Here is a 27,630-nt window from a genome sequence, read left to right as displayed (position 1 = left end):
ATAGAGATCTATAGCAACCTCATTTGTTCTGTATTTAATAAGGGTCTGTCTCTGTTTTGCACGGGATTGTTGGAAACGTACTTAACTGGATAATGGGTTTTCTAACCACCAGAACTTACCAAGTAAAAGCAAACTTAAACATATCACCACCGTGGAAAGCTACCTGCGGAGTACCTCAAGGATCACCATTATCACCAATACTCTTCAACATGATGATGATCCCACTAGCAAAGTCCCTATCCAATCGAGGCCTCAACCCGTTCATCTATGCAGATGACATCACAATCTACATTCCCTTCAGTCATGATTTGACAGAAATAACCAATGAAATCAATGACGGCCTGAACATCATGAACTCCTGGGCAAATTCATTCCAAGTGAAACTGAACACTGAAAAAACACACTGCCTCATCCTCTCATCTCAACATAACAAGTACAAACCGACAACCACAAACACCCTAGAACACACCCTCCCTACCTCAAACAGCCTAAAGATACTCGGCGTCACAATTGACCGCAACCTTACCCTTGAGAGCCAAGTAAACTCCGTAATAAAGAAAATTTTCTATTCAATGTGGAAACTTAAACGAATAAAACCTTTCTTCCCGAGGGAAATCTTTCGCAACCTAATACCATCAATGGTCCTAAGCCATGCAGATTACTGCAACGTAATCTATGTGGGATGTAAAGAACAACTCGCAAAAAAACTCCAGACCGCCCAAAACACAGCTGCCAGGCTGATATTTGGTAAATCATGCTTCGAAAGTGCTAAACCCCTCTGAGAAAAGCTGCACTGGCTCCAAATCAAAGAACGAATCATCTTCAAAATCTGCACCTTTGTCCACAAAATTATCTACGACGTAGTCCCAGGATACATGACAGACCTCATAGATCTACCAACCAGAAACAGAATCGGTTCATCACGATCATACCTAAACTTACATTACCCAAATTGCAAAGGACTTAAATACAAACAACTTACGCATCCAGCTTCTCCTACGTAAGCGCACAAATATGGAATGGACTCCCAAAAGCTGTAAAAATAATCCATAACTATCTAAACTTCAGAAAATCATTAAAAACCAACCTCTTCAAAAAGGCTTACCCCACCGATCCAACGTAAATCCCCACACCCAGCAACACAGCACAACCAATGATCACACTGAGCAATATACAATCTTCATTCCCTTCGACCATCATGGTGCCTGACACATACCTATCTCATTCGACCACAACACAACCTTGTATTTGTTATCAACTGACTGGCGAACGCCTTTGCGGTATTGTGTGAGCCACATTGAGCCTGCAAATAGGTGGGAAAATGTGGTGTACAAATGTAACAAATAAATAAATATTCTGTTTACATGTAGTGTGTGCAGAGATCTACAGCAGTTCCACTTGTTTTGTTTTACCAGTAGTAGGCATAATGGTGTTCTAGGGGCCAGTCTAATATTTGTAGTGCTGCCTATTCATAGGTAGGGTTCTTGCTGTTTGAATCACAGGAATTACTGCTACTGCTGTATGATAGGTTTGCTATATGTATGTTGAGTTGAGTTTTTCAGGTTTTGTATTTCACAGTGTGCCTGGTAGTGGAAAGAATTTTGTTGCTATTGCTCAGATGACATTTGTATGGTGACTGGTACCAATACAAGCGGAAGGAGGTTCAAGAAGTAGGGAACCACTAGACCAGACTAACTGATGAAGACCAGAGTTTATTGAGAAGTTTTGGCAAGAACCTGCATCAGGGGTCTAAAAACACAATAATGACACATAAATTAAATATACAAATTACAAAGATGTCAAATTAAAAAATGAAATAAAAATGCAGATAAGTTTGCCATCAGAAACTCATGAATTCTTAGAACACGATTGTCTTAAAATAATAGTAGGTGTATTGGTGTTCTAGGACCCAGTCTAATAGTTGTAGTGCTGCCTATTCATAGGTAGGATTCTTCCTGTTTGATTCATAGGAATTAGTGCTACTATTGTATGATAGGTTTGCTACATATATGCTGAGTTGTGATTTTTTTTTCCGGTTTTGTATTTCACAATGTGCTTGGTAGTGGAGAGATTTTTGTTGCTATTGCTCAGATGACATTTATATGGTGACTTCCAAGGATAAACGTCCTACCAGTTGTTAGGGGGAGGTTGGATTTTTTGGACGCAGAGCATGTTTACATTTGTACAGTATTCCTTGATCCCCACCCCTCCTTCATACAGTACATAAGTACATAAGTACATAAGTACATAAGTAGTGCCATACTGGGAAAGACCAAAGGTCCATCAGCCCAGCATCCTGTCACCGACAGTGGCCAATCCAGGTCAAGGGCACCTGGCACGCTCCCCAAACGTAAAAACATTCCAGACAAGTTATACCTAAAATGCGGAATTTTTCCAAGTCCATTTAATAGCGGTCTATGGACTTGTCCTTTAGGAATCTATCTAACCCCTTTTTAAACTCCGTCAAGCTAACCGCCCGTACCACGTTCTCCGGCAACGAATTCCAGAGTCTAATTACACGTTGGGTGAAGAAAAATTTTCTCCGATTCGTTTTAAATTACCACACTGTAGCTTCAACTCATGCCCTCTAGTCCTAGTATTTTTGGATAGCGTGAACAGTCGCTTCACATCCACCCGATCCATTCCACTCATTATTTTATACACTTCTATCATATCTCCCCTCAGCCGTCTCTTCTCCAAGCTGAAAAGCCCTAGCCTTCTCAGCCTCTCTTCATAGGAAAGTCGTCCCATCCCCACTATCATTTTCGTCGCCCTTCGCTGTACCTTTTCCAATTCTACTATATCTTTTTTGAGATACGGAGACCAGTACTGAACACAATACTCCAGGTGCGGTCGCCAAAACTGCCAAAAGTTTCAATTTTCAAGTTAAAATTTTTTTTTTTCTGGGGTAAAAATGCGGTATCAAATGTTTAAATGTTGAGAAAAACACTGATTAGTCCTTGTTTATAATGTGACAAAATTGTACTATTGCTGGTGATATTCTTTAAACATTTTTTAATTACGTGTATGAATTTTCTAAGTATATGTACATACCAGCTTCTTTTCTATCCACAAATGAAGCATTGTGTGTGTAGGAGTATGTTCCCTTGTGATCCTGGCTCTGCTCCACTTCCAGTTCTGACTCCATTCCCAGTTCTACTTCCTTTTTGTCTACAAATTAAGCCCTGACCAGGTGGGTATCTACCATGAATTTTCAGAAGTGGTGTTATCTCTGAAAACTGTTACATGCACCCCAGAGGTTGAAGAGAATGAGAAGTACTATCAGAGCAGATGCCTGGGATATGGCAAGACTTGTTACTGGCATCTTGCACTGGTACCTCCCTAACTTGGTTCTGAATCAGTGTACAATGTTAGCACTGATGCAGCAGAATCCTTTGCTTGTGTTGGATGAGGCTTACATTATGTCTTGTCTCAATGTCCTCTCTCAATATTTGACACTGAGGTAAAGAACTGCTTCCTTGATATCAATGTATTACAAGTATCTGGTATAGCTTCAGGGCCCTTGAAGATTGATATTACCAATGCCGATGAACCTGCAGTAGACTTCTGGGGAGGTGGACAACCTCTCTATACATTATTCTAAGGATGTAGCAATGTCATGCTTAGGCCTCTGCAAAACCCCCCCCAAAAAAAACAAACCACGAAGAGTGGAAAGAACACGAAAATTCCACAGGGTAGATGAAGTCAAAAACCAAGGAGTGGGAACTGGATCAGGCTCTTCAAAAACAAACTCAGGACACCAAACAAAAGTTATAAGTGTTTATTCAAGATGACTCAACATGGTACCATGTTTCGGCATGTATGTGCCTGCCTCAGGAGTCTTGGTACATATACTTGGCAATCACATTTGTCCTTGGTTAATGTGTCTGGTGGAATGAACATAAGCTGGTCTTTAAAAAGACTGTTGGTGAAAAAAGGAAATGATGAATAGCATGTAAAATGCTGCTATTTTGCAAAATAGCGGCATTTTATATGCTATTCATTATTTCTGATCCAGTTCCCACTCCTTGTTTTTTTTTTTTACTTATGCTTAGGCCTCTGACATGGCAAAGTGGGGAAATCCTCTGCTTATCCCTAGGGACAAGTGGCACACAATCTATCTACTTTTTGATTTCCTGCCAGGTACTTGTGACCTATACTGCTGTTGCGAAATTCAAATGAATTGATGAAGAAAAAGGTGTACATCCATTACTGCTTGATACACTGAAATTAGTGTAGACTGCAGACAGGCACAAGACTTAAACATTCATTGAAAGACCTAAATGTTGTGGGGTCAATATTTAATGCAATTTAATTTGGCAGGAGAGGCTCTTGGCTAGTTAAATCACTTGTGCGGAGCTATCCAATGATATTCAGAGGAACTTAACTGGTTAGTACCACAGAATATCAGCACTAACTGCTAAGATGGAAACTGGCTATTTTGTGGATGGTCTGCGGTGGAGTCCGCACTTATGCCAATATTAAGAACTTAACTGTCCTTAAGGGGTGCTTTTACTAAGCTGTGGCATAAAGTGGTCTTAGTATGCCCTTTTGTTCATTTTTCCTGTGTGCTAAAGCCATTTTGATAGCAGCCATAAAATGGCCAATTCTCTATTTTCTATATTAATGGCCACATGCTAATGTTGCCATTAGCACGTAACCATTAAAAAAAAATTACCATGTGAGCCCTTACCGCCACCCATTTTATAGGTGGTAAGGACTCACATGGTATTAGCATAGGAATGCCCTCTTTCTGCCCACGACACGCGCCCTCAATAAAGAAACCAAAAAAGTTTTTAGCACCTAGTTAGCACGTGCACATTTTGGAGTTACTGTAGGATGTCTGAATGCGTCACAGATTAGTAAAAGGGCCCCTAAGTTAACCATACAAATCAGACCACATAAAACACAGCTCTACCTTTATCTGGTTTTGCTTAGGTGGTTTAGTGCTGAATATCACACTTCACTGAATAAGAGATAGCCGGCTACATCAACCCAGATATTCAATGCAAATTATCACAAAATAAGGAATCTATTTTTAAAGTAAGCTTTGACAGCCACCTGGCTGGTTAAATGCCCCATAACTGGCTATCTGCGAATTTTCAGTGAGACATGGCTGGTCATGACCTGCTGAAAATTTGCAGTTAGCTGCTAGCCAGTTATATTGTGTGATATAACTGGCTATCTGCCGATTTTCAGTGCATAGCAGGATAAGTTTGGTGGCCATATTTGGCCACATGAATACCAGGCCTATCTTTGGCCAGTTCAAACTTAATTGGCCAGTGCTATAAGCTTCGCCGCCAGTTAAGTTTGAACCGACCAAAATTAAACTGGATATTCAATGCCAATCACCAGAAATGGCCCGACATTGAATATTCGGGCTCAGCGCCGACAGTGGGAGTTAGCCAGGCCCCATAAGTTTATACTTCTTTGTAGGTAAAGGCAATTGGTAAAAAATTACCTGACCTGCCGACACTAAAACAAAGTGATCTCTGGGCTCCCATGGAAAAAGTAGACCCCATGCAATTATGCAGGTGTGGGAACTCCTGCAAATGTACAGCAGAATTCTATAGAAAGCACTAAAGCTTTGTAAACATTGCTCTGACCTTGGGCTGTCTCAGATCACGTTGCCTACTTGTGAGAGCTGTCTTCTTGCTTGACCTTAGTGGAAGAGATATTTTCATGCATAAATGTGGAACAGTATTTGTATTAGAACAAAACTGGAATATACATCATAAATCTGCCCCATAATATGACTTTGTTAGAGATAGTTCCTATGATTTGTCTTTCTTTTTTTTTTCACCTGAAATGTAAAATCAATAGAATAACCATGATATTGGAGGTATATGGCTGTAGGTTTGTAATTCATTTATATCTAACCTGAGAAAGTTCACACCAAAATTCTTCATTGCAACGCTGACAGAGTGGGTGTGGCCCTCTTTGAGAATGCCAAAATCTATCTTATGTGGGAGGAGATGAAAGCCACCAAGTATAGGCTTCATATTATTCATGTTTTTCTGCAATCCAGGATGTTGTACACCAGCAAACTGGAATCAAAGGTAAAGGAATTAGGATGTAGTTGGTGAGAAACTTGCCCACATTAATAATTCTGTACCTATCCAGGAGACTATCTTCCATGTAGAGTAGTAAGAACACAAGCAGACTTAAGCTGAATTATTTATTCATTTCCAAGTGTTAAAAGCAGTTTGGAACAAGATTCATTTTTCCTGCTTAATCCCTGCATAATTCTTTCATAAATATAGCAGCAATCAAACCTTTGTACTGGGTACTGAAGGTGGTTTAGCAGTCAGAATGGAAGCTGGCAGTTTTACTCTCTCTTTCCTTGGTTGTCCAGTTACATCCACCATCAAGCTTTGGTTCCGGGAACATTTTTTCCCCCCAGAAGATACAGCAGCAACGTTCAACATTACTTCTTCATCTGTTAAAATGGGAAGAGTGTTTTATTCTGTGCTACATTGAATTTTCTTAGAACTTGAATAGGATTCTAAAGTTGTGTACTGCAAGCAGGAGTTCTCAGGACAGTGGTTACATAGCCAGCTCTGATACATGAGTTATTGAGCCTGTAGAGGAAGGATTATAGTAATAAGCTCTTAAAGCTTAGAGATTTTTAGAGTGGTGAACTGTGCATTTGAGGTGGTTCCTGTGTCTGCATCATCATGAGGGGCCAACTCACTTATTAATAAAGTAAACTTCTAGGGGAAGCAAGAGGACTTAGTGAGGATTATGCAACCTAGGCCCAGATACACTAACTCCACGCTAAAAGACCTTCTTTTACCAATCCCCGGTTTCTGCTTACTGAGTCTGAAAACAACGGGCATGCAAATGACCTGCTTGCTGTTAGCTCATTTGCATTCAATTTCCTTCCAGCCAGTTGGTCAGCTGAGCATGCACAGAGCAGCCAAGCATTAAGCATTTATAATAGCCGTCTACAGCCTGTTTTTGTTTACCTTCTTTCCTGCCTGCCTTCCTGCCAATCACAGTGCATTTTGCTGACACTGTTGTCAACTAAATGCACTGTGATTGGCTGAGAGAGACCAGCTGGAACGGCTGGAGCAGGGAGCTCCAGGGGTGGCTGGCTCAGAGCTGCAGATCCATTTTTGCTTGTTCTGATGGATGTCAGCTCCAGCTGACACAGCTTCCCTTACAAAAGAGGGGTGAGAGAGCTGGGAAAGAGGCTGGAGCAGACAGGAATCTCCAGACAGCTGGTTGAAATTTCCTCGTTCATCCCTCCACATCCTTTGCTCTTTCAAGCTGCTGGCCATCAGGAGGAGCAAAACCTGGAAGATCAGCTTCCTTGCACCAGCAGTAGATGGTCTGCAGCTCACAGCAGCCCATTAACAAGAGCTGCAGACCTCCCGTTAGATTTTCCACGTAAAGGTAGGGACTGCTTTTGTGCATGGAGTTGGAAAACAGTTATGCATTGCCTTGCATGCACATTATAATAGCAATCAGCTCATTATAATAGCTTTCCATTCTGTTTTTGTTATCTGCTACTGTGACAGGAAAATAGCTTGGAGAACCCTTTTGAGCATGTCTCGTTTTACTACTTGCTCGCTATACCGGCTAGAACTAGTTTAAAAACCACATTGCTGGCTCATTAGTTTTAGTGCATCTGGGCCCTACTGTCTTCAGAGAATCCATGTTACAGGGAAGCAACTTTGTGGAGGAGTGGCCTAATGGTTAGTACAGCGGGCTTTAATCCTGGCAACTTGGGTTGAATTCCCACTGCAGCTCCTTCTGACCTTGGGCAAGTCACTTAACCTCCGTTGCCCCAGGTACAAAAACTTAGATTGTAAGTCCTCTAGGAACAGAGAAAATGCCTGACTATAGGGGCTCTTTTACAAAGACACAGGAGGGCCTACACGCATACAACATGTGCCAAATCGGCACTACCACCCAGCTAGTGCGTGAGGCAGGCAGTAATTCCAAATTTGTTGTGTGCCAAATCCTGCTGTAGAAAATAATTTTCTACTGCAGGCCGCTTACCCAGTGGTAAACAGCAGTTGGTGTGAGCTGCATGCTTACTGCGCGAATAGCATGTGAGACCTTACCACTAGGTCTCAGGCCAAAAATGGACACACGCTGGTTTCAATTTTAGCACACGCCAATTTTCCGGCCCCTTAAAAAAGGCAATTTTTCCTAGACATGGTAAAAATTGGCCCAGCACATGCCCAAAATGACCCAGCACTATCGCAGGTCACTTTTTACGGCGGCTTAGTAAAAGGACCCCATAACCAGTCACATCAGCAAAATTTATCAATAAACATGTTCTTTTGCTCAGTCACATGATGTCTCTCTTCAAAAAGACTCTGTGTTTTTCCATCACCCCTCTCTATCCCCCACCATCTGCAACCTTATGAAATGCCCATGTCTCCTTTCCACCCCTAGCTCCTGTCCTACTGATCACACTATGGCGTAGGCATGCTTGGTTCCATTCTGGTGGGGGATGTATGTCAAAAATAGCTGTCAGTGCACAATGCTTTATAACAGCTCTGGCCTTGCTTCACTTACTCTGTCCTGCAGAGTTCAGATCATATATTTCAGTTGGGAGGAATAAAAATCTTACAGGTAGTCTAATATGCCATCTAGAGGGGCACTCCAAATACATACCAGAATGCCGAGCCCAACTGCTCTTAAAGGCCATTTATTTATCAGACAGCAGTTACTGGACCAGTTACTAGGCCCATCAGACAACCACCTTACATAATTCTGACACAAGGAAATCCCTAGCTGTAGTTTGCTTTTAACAAAAAAGTGAACAATGGGAAAACAGAGTATTAATGGGCAACAAAACAGCATGTTTTCTTAGCAAAATGCCATTTTGTCATTTTTACAATGTTTTAAAGAAGGCAACCTGAAGTTTAATGAAGGCCCATGGGGTGTGGGGGGAGGGGAAGGGTTGGATTCTAAACCTCAAAGAATATCCTCTGAACAGATATGTTGCATCAGGAATTCCTTTCCAAACAATAGTGTAATGTGAACGTGTAGATAGAAATTCATGCCATAGTTTAAAAAATCCCTTACATGGAGACCAACCTCAGCAGCACCACCAATGTCACAATAGCTCTGATAGTAAGTCTTGTATGTCCTTTAAGAGTCAAGCATGCCTGGGCATATCTGAAAGAAGTGCACTCAGCTACCCAGTTTAACAAGGTACATTTAGCTATATCAAGCTCAAGGTAAAATTAAAAAACTGGCTGGACTTTGATCCACTCCAAGTAGAAGGCAAAGCTCTTTTGAAATCCAAAGTGTTCAAGACACATTCACCTTCATGATAATATAGCTTTGGGTAGGGTTACCATATGGCTCCAGAGAAAGGAGGACGGATTGCGCCAGCCGGGTTTTACTTCCATTGCTTTCAATGGAAGTAATTGAGCTGGCCGGGTTTTACTTCCATTGCTTTCAATGGAAAGCAATGGAAGTAAAACCTGGCTGGCTGAATCCGTCCTCCCTAGCTTTGGGAAAATGCTAGAACAACAGACTTGTTATGGTTGAAATTAGATACCACCTTAAGGCAGGAGCTTTGGTTATGTGTGCAAATTTACCCAGAGGCGTAGCTAGGTTTTGATGTCTGGGGGAGCAGACTTTTGTAAAATAGGCGCCAAAAGGGTAGGCCGGCCATATCATCCCACAGCAGAGAAGGTGCAACTAGACATTCCTAGAAAAGTCAAGACACTGCTAATGCACCCCAAGCCTAGGGGACACCCCCCCCAGGCCTTGCATTGAAGAACACTGGTCTAAGGGATACCGAGCTCCATAAACATCTATGTTTGTAAAGTGGCTAAGATAAATATTTATTTAGACACACAGACATTTATGTGCCAGTTTTGACCTGTTGATAGATTAGGCATTTACAGAGCTACCAAGTTACCCATTCCAGGAGGGAGACTTTTTGGCAAGTCTTGAATTTCTGCCAACCTCATCCTGGTGTATTATTATAGGACCTGCAGCACTGATTTCAATGGAATCATGGACTACAAATCCCACACTGTTCTGGGATTTAAGAACTGGCTAAAAAGTCTCCCTCCTGCAATGGGTAACATAAGCGGCTCTGCATTTATTTTTCTAAAATGGATGTTCATACCAAATGTAACCAGCACATAAATGTCCATTTTGTTATTTATTTCACACAGCCTTAAGATCAGCAGATCCTGTTCTCAAATACTAGCAGAACTTGAGACATCTTGGGTGCCTTGGATGAAATTCTTCGAAAAGTTGATAAAATAAATCCCAATAAATAAATGTTTTAGTAATGTTTCTTCTTTAGCTAAGAATATGGAAGCGTTTCTTCTTTAGCTAAGAATATGGAAGCGTTAACCTTGAATCAGGACATTATCAGCCCTAGGGAACTTCAGGGCAGAATGACGGCACCTGAAGAGGAGGTGAAAGGGTCCAAAAGGTTAATTCTATCCTGGATAAAAATTAGGAATACATTGTAGGACTGACTGGATGGAAAATTTCACCTCCTCAGCTTGCCTTCTTTTCTAAAACTAAATAGAGAGGTGTGGTAACCGTGTTAGTCCACTTTTAAAGGTAATCAATAGAAATAAAACAAAATAAAACATGGAAAAGAAAATAAGATGATACCTTTTTTTATTGTACCAACCTACCAAAAGGAGTTTTGAGGCAGCCATGGAAATAATTATATATAAGAAATCATATTAAGTGTTAAGTCTGTTAAAATCTGGGGTTTAAAAGTGGTGTTTGAATTCCTATTTCAAAATCAGCTTTTTACCTTGCAAGCAGAGCAAAGGAATGCCAGATGGTTCATATTATTTGAAAGTCTTGGCCGAGCTAAGGTTAGGAAAGGTCAGTGAGAAATGAAACTCTGTCCCTTGTGAATTGCCAATGCTAGCTGGCACAGCTGTAAACTATTATGAATGAACAAAGCATGAGCCAGACATGCCGTAGTTTTAAAAGAATTAGTTTAATGCTAGTTAGATTCTAAATAATTCTAGATATTCCTGATGTTTAGAATTTAGAAGTTCTTGCTTATAAGGAATACTGATTCTGTGTATTTTAGAATATGTTTTATTCTCTATAATTTCTATGTAGGATGTTTGTTCAACTCTGTGTTACTTTTAAAATGATCCTTTGTCTGCTGTTTAAGACTGCAGTGAGGAGATCCACATGTGGTTTGACTTAGCCATAGTTCTGGCTGGTTCAATGTATAAGCTGATAGGTGAAGAGGTCAGAACTAGTCAGCTCTCTTCTCCTTGATTAATTATAGCTAAGTGTAGGACTGGCCTCCTGGAAGTAATAACCTGATATGTATGCTATTAAGTAAGATTGGCTTTTGACCTCTTTAATGAATGCCAGAGTTTAGTTAGCAGTTAGTACTAGGAATATGAGAAATCAATCATAATAACATGTAAGAGACTGGAGACCAAATGTCTGGCTTAAGGGGCCCCAGGTCAGAGGTCAGTTTAGGATGTCTGGAACCTATGTAACTGATATTTCAAAAGTAATGATTGGTTGAGGCAAGGTAGCCAATCAATTTCTTAACCAATTGGGAGTAAAGGGGGCTAGGCTAGGAGGAGGGCTTAGGACCCTATTTAAGTAGGAGCAGAAGCAGTTTACGTCAGAAGGAGCTCAGAAGAAAGAGAAGGACAGAAGGAACAGACAGAAGAAGGAGAAGACAGCATAAGAAGAGAAGCAGCTGAGACAGAAGCCACATGACACAAAAAGAGCTGAGAGAAAGAGAAGAGAGCTAGAACTGATGTCTTGCTTTGTTTGCTGGCAAATAAAGAAGATTTTTCTCTCATACTGGTGTGTGCTGTCTGACTCCTGAAGTATCACAAATTCATGCATCCATTCCTGCAACAATTCTTGGTGGCAGCGGTGGGATGAATCCTGCATTAATCCCAGCACCCAACTGACTGGAGAACATTCGCCGGGTATGTATTCTGTATTTTGTATTGTAATTCTAGCTAGAAAATTGTAAATCAGCCCCTCAAGAAGGAGGGAAGGAGAATCTGATCAATTCTCAGCGAAGGCCCTAGTACCTTCTAGTCGCGGGGACTAGAAGCGAAAACGCTTGAGCTTATCTGTATTTGAGAAATCTGAAATTGTTGGGTGGGATTTTCTGTACTGAATGAATGTGTGATGCCTGAATGTTAATGAGTGCGGACTTCTTATAGCTGCATTTCCAATTAACGCGAGTTCAATTGGTCAGCAACGGAAGGAAGCGATTGCTGTCTGTCTACCTAGTGTCTCGAGAGTGCAGACCCCTTACTGCATTCTCAAAAATTCCCCCCCTCTTTGTGTGTTGTAACTGTAAGCATTATGGGTGGGAAATCATCTAGACAAATTGCTACCCCCCTAGATTGTATGCTTAAAAACTTTAAAAAAGGCTTTTTAATTAATGACTATGGACAGACTTTAAGCTCAAGTACTTTAAGAACCTTGTGTGAAGTTGAGTGGCCATCTATGGGAGTGGGGTGGCCCCCTAGTGGCAGTTTAGATATTGAAGTAATCCGGAAGGTCTACAGCATAGTAGTAGGAGAATCAGAATATTCTGAACAACTCCCTTATATAGATTCCTGGGACAGCCTTGTGACTGACCCTCCCTCGTGGTTGAAAACTTATATGGGATCCCCAGTAAAATTCATGTTAGGCCGTGTTCAAAGAAAGATTAGAAAATCTAAACTAGAAGAGGGAAAGAGCCCTAGGAAGCTTACCACCCAATCGGTGGCTTCCGCCCCTACCCTGTCTGAGAAACCCATACTCTCTGATGACCCCTCAGACCTTGAGCCACCACCTTATGGCCCATTGTTGGGGTTCCGTGCTACCCCCAGAGATCCACGCCGCCCAGCCCAAGCTTCTCCAGCACAGGCTTCTCCAAATAGTTCCTCCCCCACTGTGCGAACCCCACCACATCCTAGGTTGGACTTTTCACCTGGCCTCTACCCTTCTGTGCCAAATCCTCTCCTGTTAACCTCTGAAGACCCGTTTTGGGTTCCACTCCCTGACTCCTCAACTCCTGACAGCCCAGCCTCTCCCTCTAATACCCCTACCCATTCATTAGGGGCCCGGCATCCCTTTCAATGGACTGACTCACCTGTGACCACCTCTCAGTCTATGAGTACCCCTCCCCATCCCTCAGGGGTTCAACATACCTCCACTGAATGGGTTAGACCTGCTGCAATCACCTTTGAGCATGATAGGAGGGTAGCTCCTAGCTCTACCTCAGGTTCTATTCCCACCTCCTCGAGAGTTCTGCCCCTTCGTCAGGTAACTACCACTCGACCAGATCCTAATAATCAGGGTCAGGTTATACAGGCACAGGCCTATCAGTATGTACCCTTCACAACCACCGATCTCCTGAATTGGAAGACGCATTACCCCTCTTATACTGAAAAGCCTCAGGCAGTGGTGGACCTAGTGGCTAGCATTATGGCCACCCATAACCCAACCTGGACTGATTGTCAACAACTTCTCCTGACCCTCTTCACAACTGAGGAGAGGCGGAAGATTTTGCAAAATGCTGAGGCCATCACGCGAGAGCGTGTCCCCGGGGGGACACAGGACCCAGAGGGATGGGTTAGAGCTCAGTTTCCTCGCGCAGCTCCAGCTTGGGATCCAAATGATGGGCAGCACTATGAACTGTTGTCTGGCTATTGCCGGGACTTGCTGGAAGGTATGAGGAAAGGTATAAAGAGGCCCATTAATCTGGCAAAGGTCTCTGAAATTCTCCAAGGGGCAACTGAATCCCCTGGGGCCTTTCTAGAGCGACTAATTGAAGCCTACAGAACATACACCCCATTTGACCCTGAAGCCCAAGAAAACCAGAGAATGGTGAATAGTGCATTGGTGGCCCAGAGTATGCCAGATATCCGGAAGAAGTTGCAGCGTCAGGAGGGATTCGCAGGGATGAATACCACCCAGCTAATTGAGATCGCAACCAAGGTTTTCATTAATAGAGATCAGGAGGTGCGCCGAGAGGCTGACCGGAAGATGCAGAAGAAGGCCGACCTTTTAGCGGCAGCCATTACTAATTCCACCCTTAACCGAGGTCGACCTCTAGCTAATGGGAAGCCAAAGTGGGATCCCGGACCACCAGCCAGGCCCCGAGATTCCTTCAATCAATCCCGGCCAAGGGGGGAGAATCCCAGACCAAGATTGGAGAGGGACCAGTGTGCCTACTGTAAGGAAAGAGGGCACTGGAAAGATGAATGCCCCCAGAGGCGCCAGGGACTGAGAAGGGGACCAGGAGATCGAGGAAGCCGAGGCCGAGTTCGAGAGGGAAGATATGAGCCTCCTGAATCTGACATCATCGGGATAGCCGAGATGGCAGAATGGGACGAATAGGACAGACCGGGTTCCTACAAACTGGGCTCCCAGGAACCTATGGTCAAGCTAACTATAGGGAGCCGCTCAATTCCATTCATGATTGATACAGGAGCTGAACATTCTGTTGTGACGGAGCGATTAGCGCCTGTGTCTGGAAAAACTGTCCGAGTGGTGGGTGCCACGGGGGTGCAGAACCGGAGGCCTTTCCTGACAACCCGTAGATGCCAATTAGGCTCACACATAGTCACTCATGAATTCCTGTATATGCCAGACTGTCCAATCCCTTTGTTAGGTCGAGACCTGCTGTCCAAGCTTAGGGCCCAAATTTCTTTTGACTCTGATGGCCAGACTTCAGTCTCCTTTCGGCCCCCGACATCCAGCCCTAAGGGTATATTGAGTTTCTGCTGCCCTCTTGAAGAAGAATGGCGGCTGCATCAGTCACATAGCCAAGTTGACCTACCCCTGGCAGACAGCTTTCAGGTCAGTGGGGTATGGGCAGAAGATAATCCCCCAGGGTTGGCCCGAAATATTCCTCCTGTACATGTAGACTTACTTCCAAGTGCCCGGCCAATCCATCTTCGCCAATACCCAATTCCCAGAAAGGCTCTGGAAGGGATTCAAGCACATTTGAATCGTCTGTTTTCCCATGGAATTATTCGTCCTTGCCAGTCTCCATGGAATACGCCACTATTGCCAGTTCAGAAGCCAGGGACTGAGGACTACCGGCCAGTCCAAGACTTACGAGTGGTTAACAAATCCACTATTTCATTACACCCTGTAGTGCCTAATCCATATGTCCTGTTAGGATTGATACCTTCTGGAGCTACCCATTTCACAACACTAGACCTAAAAGATGCCTTCTTTTGTATTCGGGTGGCCCCAGCCAGTCAGTTGCTTTTTGCCTTTCAATGGGAAAACCCAGTAACAGGAAGGAAGCTTCAGTATACATGGACTCGCCTGCCACAGGGGTTCAAGAATTCCCCCACCATTTTTGGGACAGCCCTAGGGCAAGACCTTAAGACTTTTAAATCTGAGCCTTCCAGGCGAGTTTTACTCCAGTATGTAGATGACCTCCTGATTGCAGCAGTGACCCAGGAAGAGTGTTTTGAGGCTACTAGAGAATTGCTGGAGCTACTCTTGGATGCAGGCTATAAGGTCTCACGCTCAAAGGCCCAACTTTGTCAGTCAGAAGTGAAGTATCTGGGCTTTTGCATTTCCCAGGGAAGTCGGAGACTGGATGCTAGTAGGAAGCAAGCGGTAGCTGCAATTCCCCAACCCAAGTCCAGAAGGGAAGTTAGGGAATTTCTGGGAGCAGCTGGATTCTGCAGAATTTGGATTCCAAATTTTGCATTGATGGCGAAACCCCTTTACCAAGCCACAAAGGGGGGTGAAAAGGAACCATTTGAATGGGGACCTACTGCTCAACAATCCTTCATTGCCATAAAGAAAGCCCTACTCCAAGCCCCTGCGTTAGGCCTTCCTGATGTGGAGAAACCTTTCTCACTGTATGTCCACGAGCGACAGGGGGTTGCTCTGGGTGTGCTGACCCAGATGATGGGATCCTGGCAGAGGCCTGTTGCATACCTGTCTAAACAGCTGGATGGAGTGGCTAAAGGATGGCCAGCCTGCATGAGGGCCATTGCAGCAACAGCCTTACTGGTCCAGGAAGCTGATAAGTTGACCTTGGGGCAAGAACTGGTTGTTAAAGTCCCCCATGCAGTTCTTACCCTCATGGAGTATAAGGGCAATCACTGGTTTACAAATAACCGCATGGTTAAGTACCAAGCCAGCTTGTGTGAGAATCCACGGATACACCTGGAAACAGTGGCTACATTCAATCCTGCTACTCTTTTGCCAGCATCTGAGGGACCACCGGATCATGACTGTATCCAAACTATGGATGAAGTGTACTCCAGTCGACCAGATCTTAAAGATGTTCCGTGGAGGGACCCAGATGTAATTTATTTCACAGATGGAAGCAGTTATGTGGAGAACTCCAAGCGACTGGCAGGCTATGCTGTGGTGACAGAGGACAAGGTGATAGAAGCAAGAGCCCTGCCCCAAGGAACTTCAGCCCAGAAAGCAGAACTTGTGGCCCTCATACGAGCTCTGGAGTTAGCAGCAGGACTGGTAACCAACATTTATACTGATTCCAAGTATGCCTTCACAACCCTACATGCTCATGGAGCTTTGTATAAGGAAAAGGGACTCATAAATGCTGCAGGCCAACCTGTTAAGTATGGACCTGAAATACTTCAGCTGTTAGAGGCTGTGTGGGCCCCTAAGAAGGTAGCTGTCATTCATTGCAGGGGACACCAAAGAATAGATACTCCAGTGGCCCGAGGGAATCGCCATGCTGATCGGGTGGCCAAGGAAGCTGCTCGAGGACCCCCAGCAAGTACTGTGACCCCCCTGTTCCAAATCCGACTGCAAGAATGGACACCTATATATACCCAAGTGGAAGAGAAATGGGCTCAAGAAGAAGGTGCAGTAAGGAGACCTGATGGCTGGTTACATCTCCCTGATACCAGAGTTCTGGTGCCACGCCACCTAGCTTGGCCTGTAGTGTCTCAAGCTCATGACCTATCACACTTAGGGAAAACAGCACTAGCCCGCCTACTCAATCGAGTAGTGGTGCTGGAAGGATTGGATAGTCTGGTTGCCACTGCCTCTGCCCGATGTACTCTCTGTGCCCAGAATAATGCTCGTCAGGGACCCCGTATTCCACCAGGAGTTCAGTCTAGAGGACTAACACCCTTTGAGTCCCTAGTTATAGACTTCACAGAAATGCCCAGGAGCGGTAGGCTCCGATACCTCTTAGTTATGGTCTGTACCTTTTCTGGGTGGGTGGAAGCATATCCTACAGTCACTGAGAAAGCCACAGAAGTAGCTCGAGCCCTCCTTAGGGATGTCATCCCCAGGTATGGACTGCCCCTTGCCATAGGTTCAGATAATGGTCCCGCCTTTGTTGAAGCTACACTTCAGGCCCTGTCCCGCGCATTGCGCATTACCTGGAAATTGCATTGTGCCTATCGTCCCCAGAGTTCAGGGCAGGTTCAGCGAGCAAACAGAACCTTGAAAAATAGCCTAGCAAAGATTTGTCAGGAAACCCAATTGAAATGGCCACAGGCATTGCCACTAGCCCTCTTCCGCCTCCGATGCACCCCAACTAAAGGAACAGCCCTCTCTCCCTTTGAAATTGTGTATGGGAAGCCCCCAGCCATTTTACAGGGAATTAAGGGAGACATAGGGATTTTAGGGTCTGCCCAGGTGCAGGAGCAGGTAGCCCTCCTGGGTAAGATAATTTCTGAGCTTCAGTCTTATGTGAGAGAAATAAACCCTGTCCCCTTCCAGGCTCAGGTACATTCCTTCCTTCCAGGGGATAGAGTTTGGGTGAAAGACTGGAGGCTCCAGCCTTTGGGGCCCCGATGGAAAGGACCTTTTACTGTTTTGCTTTCTACCCCTGCAGCTGTGAAGGTCGCAGGGATAACTCCATGGGTCCATTGGTCTCGAATTAAGTCTGCTGACCAGACTGAGCCCAGCACGGATCAGACGGAGCCTAGACAGTGGAGAGCAGAAAGTGATCCAGCGGAGCCATTGAAGTTGCGCCTGACCCGAACCAAAGAATCTACTAGCTGAAAAGAAGGGTCAACTGCATACTGCAGGAGCTGCTGAACTTCGGCTTCATACTGAGACTCTTTCTGTCCAGATTCTGGCTTTCTTGGAATTTGAAAGCTTGATCCTTATCAGTTGAGGGTCTATCCCAACTGGTATAAGAACTCAAAGACTGAGAACATTATATTAGAGTAATCTGTGATTAGCACAGACTGTTGAAATATTATTGCTTAATTAGTTTGCTGTATTTGTTTTAGATTAGGAAGAAAGAAAATGTTAGTAGTTTGGATGCTTTTGTTGTTTTCTACTCCTTGCCTCCTTGTTCCTAATACCCCAACTCGCTCCAACCTTTGGTTACACTCTGTCCAGGAACTAATTAGCCAGGCAAAGATTACTTCCCCTTGTATTGTGTGTTCCCGATTTTCTCCTTATACCACAGATGTCCCAGCTGTACCTGTCCCTGTGCAGCTCCCAGCTCTTATACCTCCCTACTTTTCGAGTTCAGGCCCTTGGAGCCAGGATTATACTTGGTGGTCCTTTTATAATGCTACTTCCCCCTCTGACTCTTCTCTAAGGCCAGTCTTTACGTCTCCCTATCCAGCCTCTGGAGTGTTTTGTTTAACAAGAAACATCTCAACTGTTCTTCCCATTCCCTGTAATTATACTAATGTTCTCCCAGAAAAAGGAGAATCTGTGTGGGTAGTTTCTCCAGGTACTCCTATGTGCCCTGCTACCATACCTGTAGATTATGACCCAGGTGATTATCTGGCTCCTAAGCGTACCACTGAGAAGACTATAGTGTCCAAGCTTATTTTCTACTTTCATAAGTCCCCGGGGTATGAAGAGTTACTAACAAATGAGCAGCCTGTCACAATTGGGGATTGGCGCCTATGGTGTGCAAAGTCTCCATTTCGTCTTCGTTCCCCCTGGGATAGGGGCTCGCATTATGGGCACCCTAAGTACCCTGTCCAGCCTGAGCCAACATTTATTGGGAACTTTCCTCACCCTCTTCTTGGTCATTACTGGCTCTGTGATAATGTCCTCCACATGATTCTTCCCCCTACATATGATTTTTGTGTATTGGTAACCTTGAATTATTTTCCTAAAGTTATTCCTCTTAAGCCACTATCCCCGCACCGCTCTAAGCGAGAGGCTTTGTCCTTACCCTCCTCCGTTGCCACAGAGGATGAGGCGATTGAATTAGCCCTCCAGTATATTAATTCTACTTATCCTCTGACTAAAAAGAGACTTGTAGCCCTTTCTGCCACGGCCTGGATTCCAATTGGAGGCCCGGTAGCGGGTATTACTGAACTAGGTATGGCTACCCGGAGACTTCAGTCCCTACTCCATGTTTTAGTTCATGAGCTGAATGTGGTAGTCAATGCATTGCAGGATCAAATTAATGAATTAAGTATAGTTTCTCGGTATAATCGTATGGGCCTTGACTATCTCTTTGCAGCTCAGGGTGGCCTCTGCACAGTGCTAAATTCTTCAGAGTGCTGTACTATTGTCATAAATAGGACGCATGTGGTTAGGCATGCCATGGATAAAGTCCTACAGTTGGCCAGCCTTAATGTGGAGGATTACCGAGGAGGATTAGATCTTACCTCCTGGTGGTGGTCATTGACCTCCTGGATACGTCCCTTGTTCATTTCCCTAATAGTCTTAGTTTTAGCAGGGTTGTTGTTTTGTTTCCTGGCCTCATGTGCTTCGGCAGTATGCCGTCGAACCTTAACAAGTAGGGTAATGGTGATTCACAAGTCTATTCCTAGTTAGGATCACTATAATCTCCAGAGTTTGAGTTGTGAGACTTATCTCTGCATAAGCTGATTTTAGTCTCAAAGGGGGGAATGAGGCAGCCATGGAAATAATTATATATAAGAAATCATATTAAGTGTTAAGTCTGTTAAAATCTGGGGTTTAAAAGTGGTGTTTGAATTCCTATTTCAAAATCAGCTTTTTACCTTGCAAGCAGAGCAAAGGAATGCCAGATGGTTCATATTATTTGAAAGTCTTGGCCGAGCTAAGGTTAGGAAAGGTCAGTGAGAAATGAAACTCTGTCCCTTGTGAATTGCCAATGCTAGCTGGCACAGCTGTAAACTATTATGAATGAACAAAGCATGAGCCAGACATGCCGTAGTTTTAAAAGAATTAGTTTAATGCTAGTTAGATTCTAAATAATTCTAGATATTCCTGATGTTTAGAATTTAGAAGTTCTTGCTTATAAGGAATACTGATTCTGTGTATTTTAGAATATGTTTTATTCTCTATAATTTCTATGTAGGATGTTTGTTCAACTCTGTGTTACTTTTAAAATGATCCTTTGTCTGCTGTTTAAGACTGCAGTGAGGAGATCCACATGTGGTTTGACTTAGCCATAGTTCTGGCTGGTTCAATGTATAAGCTGATAGGTGAAGAGGTCAGAACTAGTCAGCTCTCTTCTCCTTGATTAATTATAGCTAAGTGTAGGACTGGCCTCCTGGAAGTAATAACCTGATATGTATGCTATTAAGTAAGATTGGCTTTTGACCTCTTTAATGAATGCCAGAGTTTAGTTAGCAGTTAGTACTAGGAATATGAGAAATCAATCATAATAACATGTAAGAGACTGGAGACCAAATGTCTGGCTTAAGGGGCCCCAGGTCAGAGGTCAGTTTAGGATGTCTGGAACCTATGTAACTGATATTTCAAAAGTAATGATTGGTTGAGGCAAGGTAGCCAATCAATTTCTTAACCAATTGGGAGTAAAGGGGGCTAGGCTAGGAGGAGGGCTTAGGACCCTATTTAAGTAGGAGCAGAAGCAGTTTACGTCAGAAGGAGCTCAGAAGAAAGAGAAGGACAGAAGGAACAGACAGAAGAAGGAGAAGACAGCATAAGAAGAGAAGCAGCTGAGACAGAAGCCACATGACACAAAAAGAGCTGAGAGAAAGAGAAGAGAGCTAGAACTGATGTCTTGCTTTGTTTGCTGGCAAATAAAGAAGATTTTTCTCTCATACTGGTGTGTGCTGTCTGACTCCTGAAGTATCACAAATTCATGCATCCATTCCTGCAACAGTTTGATTAATATATATAAAGGTAGTATGGAGGTGTCCCTTCAAATTGGTGAAAAGCAAATTTTATCACCCCTTATATCACTTAAGTCTTAACAAATAGAACCTCAAACCTCCTGGCAAGGAACAATACCAAAGTATTACCAATCCTTTGCATAAACAGGAGTAGGTTTTGAAGTTTACAAATAGATCTCCTCAAATTTCTGCAATTCTAAGGAAACATTGGAATGTTATGCTCACTCAGGAAGCGTTTCAGGATCATCATCTTATGCTTTCCTATGTTCGAAATCAAAATCTACAAGATCAACTTAGCGTGGCAGATGTATGGTCCAATACCACTCAATCAGATGGATACCATCAAAAATGTGGACATTGTTCCATTTGTTCTATAACAGTGGAGAGTACAGAATTCAAGTCTACGGATGGTAAGATTTACAAATTAAAACACAGAACCTCGTGTGAATCAAAAAATGTGGTCTATCTTTTTAGGTGTCCGTGTAATTTGCTCTATGTAGGCCATACCACTCGTCAGTTCAAAACAAGGGTCATAGAACATAGGCACTGTATTACTAATGCCAAGATGGAAGCACCCATGACCCGTCATTGTGAACAAGCTCAACATCAGTTTAACCAGTTACAGTGTATGATCATTGATCAAGTACTTATGGGTAAGAGAGGGGGGGATTTAAAAACAATTCTATGGCGTAAGGAACAACATTGGATTTATATACTTAAAACAGTTGCTCCTCAAGGGTTAAATAGAAACATCGAGTGGAATGCTTATTATTAATGAGGAACTACTGGGGAGGTGTGGTTTCCTTCACCTTTTAGACATCATGATTGGATATGTAACGTAATGACGTTTTTACGTTATGACGTCATGACGTCTTGATACGTTTTTTAAAAAAAGCTTAACTTTATTCGGAGTTCCTGCTCCTGCACCATCTTTGGGATCCACACGACTGACGCTTTAGTTTTCAGTGTTAATTTGGCTTTGTTTTTCCAGATGGATGTGAAGCGCCCTTCCTGAAGCAGCCACGAGGTTGGCGAAACAAGGCACTCTTGTTGAAGGGTCGGCGTTTTTTTCGCCGCTGCAGAAACTTTAAAGGCTCCGGAGTCCTTCTAGGGGGATTTTTGATTGAAAGTTTTCCTGAAGTTGTTACGCCTGGATTAAGTTAAGTAAACCTGGTTTGCTACATATTATGGCAGGATAGAGAAGGTTCCTATAAATATCTATTTGAGGCTTTATGTTATCTTTAATTGAACTTCAGGTTTTCTTCCTCCCAGGGGGGCTTTTTTAGGTAGTCTTTTACTGGCTGGGGTCAGTTTTGGGGTAGTTTGTTTTTTTTTGGTGTCCGTTTAAATTTATAATTTATATACAGTCTTTAAGAGGGAAAGAGAGTTTTTTATCCCATACGGTTTTCTCATGTAGCATGAGTTTTTGCGTTGGGTTTTTTTTCTCTTTTTCTCTCTTAAACAGAACCTATGATATTAACCTACTCCTGTTTATGCAAAGGATTGGTAATACTTTGGTATTGTTCCTTGCCAGGAGGTTTGAGGTTCTATTTGTTAAGACTTAAGTGATATAAGGGGTGATAAAATTTGCTTTTCACCAATTTGAAGGGACACCTCCATACTACCTTTATATATATTAATCAAACTCCTTTTGGTAGGTTGGTACATTTTCTATTGAGTTTGTATTCTCCTATAGTAGTTAGAGTTTACCTTTTTTTATTGGACATAACTTAGTACATTTCTTGATTAGCTTTCAAAGGTTGCCCTTCTTTCCGATCTGACGAAGAAGGGCAACCTTCGAAAGCTAATCAAGAAATGTATTAAGTTATGTCCAATAAAAAAGGTATCTTATTTTCTTTTCTGTGTTTTATTTCTATTGATTACCTAAAACTAAATAAAATTATTAAAACATATAACAGCACTTTAGCTACAGACATCTTCTGAGCTACTATACCAAATGCTCCCTTCCTTGCTGTGAGCTGAATGTGAAATGAAATTTGTATAGACAGCCCAGCCTAGGCTCAGGAAATCTGGTTTGCCCTCTTCTGCAGTGCTAAAGCACAAACTCCAGCTTTCAGGGGAAGGCAGAGGCCAGGGAAAACAGCAACTGAAGTCTGAAAACAGAAAACTTCTTTGCTGTGCCCCATCTTCTTTTATCCTGCACAAAGTGCACATCAGTTTAGGGGTACTTTTGTAAGAATCCATATGCACTATTTGGTATTTGTCTTGTCAATGTAAATATACGCCAGTGTTTGAAAGAAACATTGCTACCGTGTAGGAGGGTGAGGGTTAGTGAACTACGCCGAAGAGGAAGTGACTGATCTTACTAAGGCCCTCATGATCAAAAGCAAACTCTGGCGCTAGAGGCTGTTAACGCCATACTAGCGCCAGAGTTTGTAGCCGACCCATGATCTCAGCCCTCGAGCGCCTGAAACAGCGCACTCGAGGGCTCTCAGCGCAAGTAGCATGCAAATGCATGCTAAACACGGCTTCTAGCGCAATTAGCTTGCAAATGCATGCTAATTGGCGCTTAACGCATTCATCCCCAATGATCAGCGACCAGCGCGCCAAAGATTGGGTCGCTGGCCGCAGCAAAATCGACGCCAGCTCCGAGCTAGCGTTAGATTTTGCGGATCATTGGGGAGGAATGGTGAGCCCTGTCCAGCATGCAGTTGCATGCTGGCAGGCCCCCCTTCCCCCCCAAGGCAAACGTGAACGGGGGGCTGGAGGTCCGGTGGACCTCCGGTCCCCCTGACGATCCCCCCCTATGTTCACGGAGGGCTGGAGATCCGGTGGGTCTCCAGCACCCCCGAACCCACGCCGCCTCCCGAAAAACGCTATCCTACCCTCCCACCCTCCGACGGGGGGGGGGGGGCTGGAGGATCGGTGGGTCTCCATTCCCCGAAACCCCCAGAAATCGTTGATTGGCCGCCTCCGGCCAAAGGATCTCCCACTGTGATCCATCGACGGGGGGGGGGGGGGGGGGGGGTTGGAGGTCCAGTGGACCTCCAGCCCACCCCAAATCCTCCCCCCAGCGTTGTCCTTAGATTCCCTGGTGGTCCGTGGTGTGCTGTGGTGTCGTGACACCCCCCTCCCGGCCCCCCTACCTTTTGTTGGAGGAGGGACGCAGCCTGCCTGCCTCCCTCCTCTTCCAGTCAGTCGACGCCCAAAATGGCGGCGCCCAGCCCCGGCCACTGCATCCTGGGATGCACTGGGCGGGGCTACAGACTATGTAAAGGAGCGATTCCCTTACATGGTCTGTAGCCCCGCCCAGCGACTGACTGGAAGAGGAGGGAGGCAGGCAGGCTGCGTCACTCCTCCAACAAAAGGTAGGGGGGGCCGTCACGACACCACAGCACACCACGGACCACCAGGGAATCTAAGGACAATGCTGGGAGGAGGATTTGGGGTGGGCTGGAGGTCCACCGGACCTCCAACCCCCCCCCCCCCCCCCCCGTCGATGGATCACAGTGGGAGATCCTTTGGCCGGAAGCAGCCAATCAACAATTTCTGGGGGTTTCGGGGGCTGGAGACCCACCGATCCTCCAGCCCCCCCCCCCCCCCCCGTCGGTGGCTGGGAGGGTAGGACAGCGTTTTTCGTGAGGCGGCCACTTAAGGATTGGGTTCAGGGGGGGGGGGGATGCTGGAGACCCACCGGACCTCCGGCCCCCCCCCGTCGCTGGGCGGGAGGGTGGGAGACGGTTTGCGCGGCGGCGGCGGCCTCGTTGTTCGGCATGCTGTTTGACAGGTTTGGCGTTTGACAGCCCAGACCTGTCAAACAAGTGCGGGAGGATTGTGCTGAGCGCATGCTCGGCACAATTCTCCCGCACTTTAAACATGATAATCAAAGATAATAGCGCTGCTTAGATTTGCATGCATTATCTTTGATCATCGATGCAGAAAAGCCCTGCGCTGTCCCGGCACTATTTTTAGGGCGCTGTTTGGAACAGCGCAGGGCTTTTGATCATCTGGGCCTTAGAGAATGAGAATCTCCTTCTCGATTCCCTGCACTACTTTGGGATCCGGGCTGCAAATTTTGTGCAGTCACACACCCGTGGCAGAAGCCGTCCTAGGATCCCTTCATAAGAGCATCCCGGTAGCAGGAGGGCTGAAATGGGATCGGTGCTGGATGCACTCTAAGGTAAATAAGATGCTGAAGTGAAGCAAGGCCAGACCTAGACAATTGCTCCCATGCCCTTGTTGCTGGGAAGCTGAACCGGCTGCATATTGATCTCTTTCAAGATCAGCCCCAGCTCCCAGGGGAAAGTGCACAAAAGCCCAGTGCTTCTTTCATTAATCTCCGAGTCTCCCCAACCTGCCAAGCAACCCTCCCCCCTGTCCACCTCGCCTTCAGCCAATCACAGTCGAATCCCTGTGCCTGGACTTTAGTTTGTATATTTTGGAAAATAAAAATAAATAAATTTAAAAAAACTCGAAATCCGATCCTAAAAGATTTCTTACCTGCAGACGTTTCAGGGAAGTGAACCCTGAATACTGCTTTTGAGAATCAGGGGCACACATTGAGGTGACCTTTGATGTCTGGTCAGGGTGTCACTGTGAGAGGTGCTAAAATTCAGTACAGCCACGGGAGACAAAGAAAGCTCCTTGGGCTATGGTGAACTATGGGCGTATTTGTTTAGGAGGGGGCAGCATTGATTTGTGAGTGACTAAGAGGTGCAGCTCTGTGTTCCCTTTCCTGGCAGTTCTCAGAGCAGGCATCGGTCTGGCACTGCAGGGCAGCTCAGAGTCAGCATCTGCTTCTTGTTGTATCAGACTCCGCATGGGAAGGGAAGGCAGGAGCAGCAGCGCATGTGCATAGGCGCCATTTATTTTTAGAAATCCATTTGGGGGAGCGACCGCTTCCCCTGCGCCCCACCTAGCTACGCTTCTTACCCCATTGCTGAAAACTTTCTACAGGATACATTACAAACAATGTCTGGAGTCACTGATTCTGACTGCTAAACTGACCACCACAAAAAAAACAAACAAACAAACAAACAAACAAACAAAAAAACACCCTTCCAGGTAAGATACTTGAGTTTATTGGTGATGCTTGTGATATAGCCTGACGAGGATCATGTTCTATGGTTATATTTTTGTCATATGGATGAGCTGTTTTTAGTTTTTAAAATTCATGTATTTCCTGACCTGTCTATAGAAACACAGAGGAGGCGCCAGGGTTTCCTGGTTTTAGGGCCCAGAGCTCTTGCAATGGGCATCACTTTTGTGTTACATTTTCCTTGTGAATTCCGTTACTGTTTTCATCTCCACCACCTCCCGCGGGAGGGCATTCCAAGTCAGTTGCTGTTCAGACTTGGAAGGAGGAGGAGGTGCAGCCGGAAGCTCTGCAGGTTCCAGGGAAGGGAGTGAGGCCTAGCTCCTTCCCTGAGGATGCGGAGGGTCCCTGGGGAGCGGTCCTCAGGAAAGGCCCAGGCCATGGGGCCTCCTGGAGCCAGGGACCAGAAGGCCGGGAGAAGCAGCTCTCTTTCCGGTCGAGCTTCTGACAGGAGGGAGAGGAGTCCTGTTGATCGCAGAGAGCAGAGGCCCAAGGGTGGAAGCCAGTCCAGTAACCCCCCCACGCTCCAGCAACATCTGGGAGGTGAGAGTGAAGATTGTGGGGAGGGGAGAAAGCTGGTGGAGGCCCTGGAAGGGCACCCTAAGCAGAGAAAGGAAAATGAAGCTATGGAAGTTAGCTCAGAATGTTTTCCTGCACTTGATGAGGCAGAAAGTGAAGAGAGTGGGTCTTCAGAGGAGGAAGAGGAGGAATTCCTAGATATTCCTTATGACCCTGAGGACCCAGCACGTAGTTTGATCTGTACAGTGCGAAGAATTAAACGTGTGGAGAAAGAACTGGTTGATTTGGGAAAGCGTGTGAAAATGACAAAAGTTATGAGTAAACTTGCTCCAGCAGAGCACAAGAAAGGTTATGTGAAGGAGGAAGCCCGTTTGAGAAAACTGATACAAAAGAAAGAACTGTTGCTGCGGGGTTTAAAAAAGGGACCTGAGAACCCTTTAAGAGAACTATATTGTAATCAAGAACGTATGGCTTTAAGGTCACAGTCTTCAGGTCAAGGGAGAACTGTGTCCCAGCAAGAGTCTGCAGTTCCCAGGGCCTTGTCTCAGGATTTGTCTAAACCAGAAGACTTGCCAGACTCTGCTAGTACATCCACTTTAGCATTTATGAAAAACCTGGCAACTCAGTCCAGGGGACTTACTAAGCAGGCAGACTGCAGGGAGGCAGCAGCAGGATGTGGTTCGGGGGCAGGGTTGGTGCCTGCACCTGTTGGAGAAGAGAAAGTAATTAAAAAGCTGGTTAAGACCTTCCAGATTGTGGAGACAGAGGAGGGAGCTTCAGGCTGTCGGCTTTTTTCTACAGAAGTAGTGGCAGAGGTGTCCAGTGAAGGAGATGGTGACTTACCAATATTAGAACCTCCAGAAAGAAAGATTGCAGCAGCGGAAGCAGAGCCGGAAGGATTGCAGCAGAAGCAGGTGTCTTTATCTGCAGCTACATCTCTGCCTCTATGTTTGGAGAAGCCCTGCCCCCGCGCAGCGTCCGGGGTGCACAACGGCAGTCTTCTGGAGGGAGAGCTGGCAAACAGTGAGTCGGGTGGTGGATGCGCTGTCCCCGGCAGAGAAT

The 27,630-nt window shown here is 44.9% G+C and overlaps 1 protein-coding gene across 1 annotated transcript in view; it reads right to left on the bottom strand.

The window, feature by feature from the left end:
* SPAG17 (sperm associated antigen 17) overlaps positions 1 to 27,630 on the bottom strand; it is a 994,731-nt gene that overhangs the window by 33,037 nt on the left and 934,064 nt on the right. The window contains exons 44-45 of the mRNA XM_030205033.1: positions 6,276 to 6,439; positions 5,881 to 6,047 (exon numbers count right to left, since the gene is read on the bottom strand). Coding sequence (XP_030060893.1) covers positions 5,881 to 6,047; positions 6,276 to 6,439 — 331 coding nt within the window. The remainder of the gene's footprint in view (positions 1 to 5,880; positions 6,048 to 6,275; positions 6,440 to 27,630) is intronic.

The sequence above is a fragment of the Microcaecilia unicolor genome, chromosome 5 (genome assembly GCF_901765095.1).
Source record: "Microcaecilia unicolor chromosome 5, aMicUni1.1, whole genome shotgun sequence".
Lineage (NCBI taxonomy): Eukaryota > Metazoa > Chordata > Amphibia > Gymnophiona > Siphonopidae > Microcaecilia > Microcaecilia unicolor.
The sequence above is the reverse complement of the archived record's forward strand: the minus strand, read 5'-3'. Positions and strand labels throughout refer to the sequence as shown.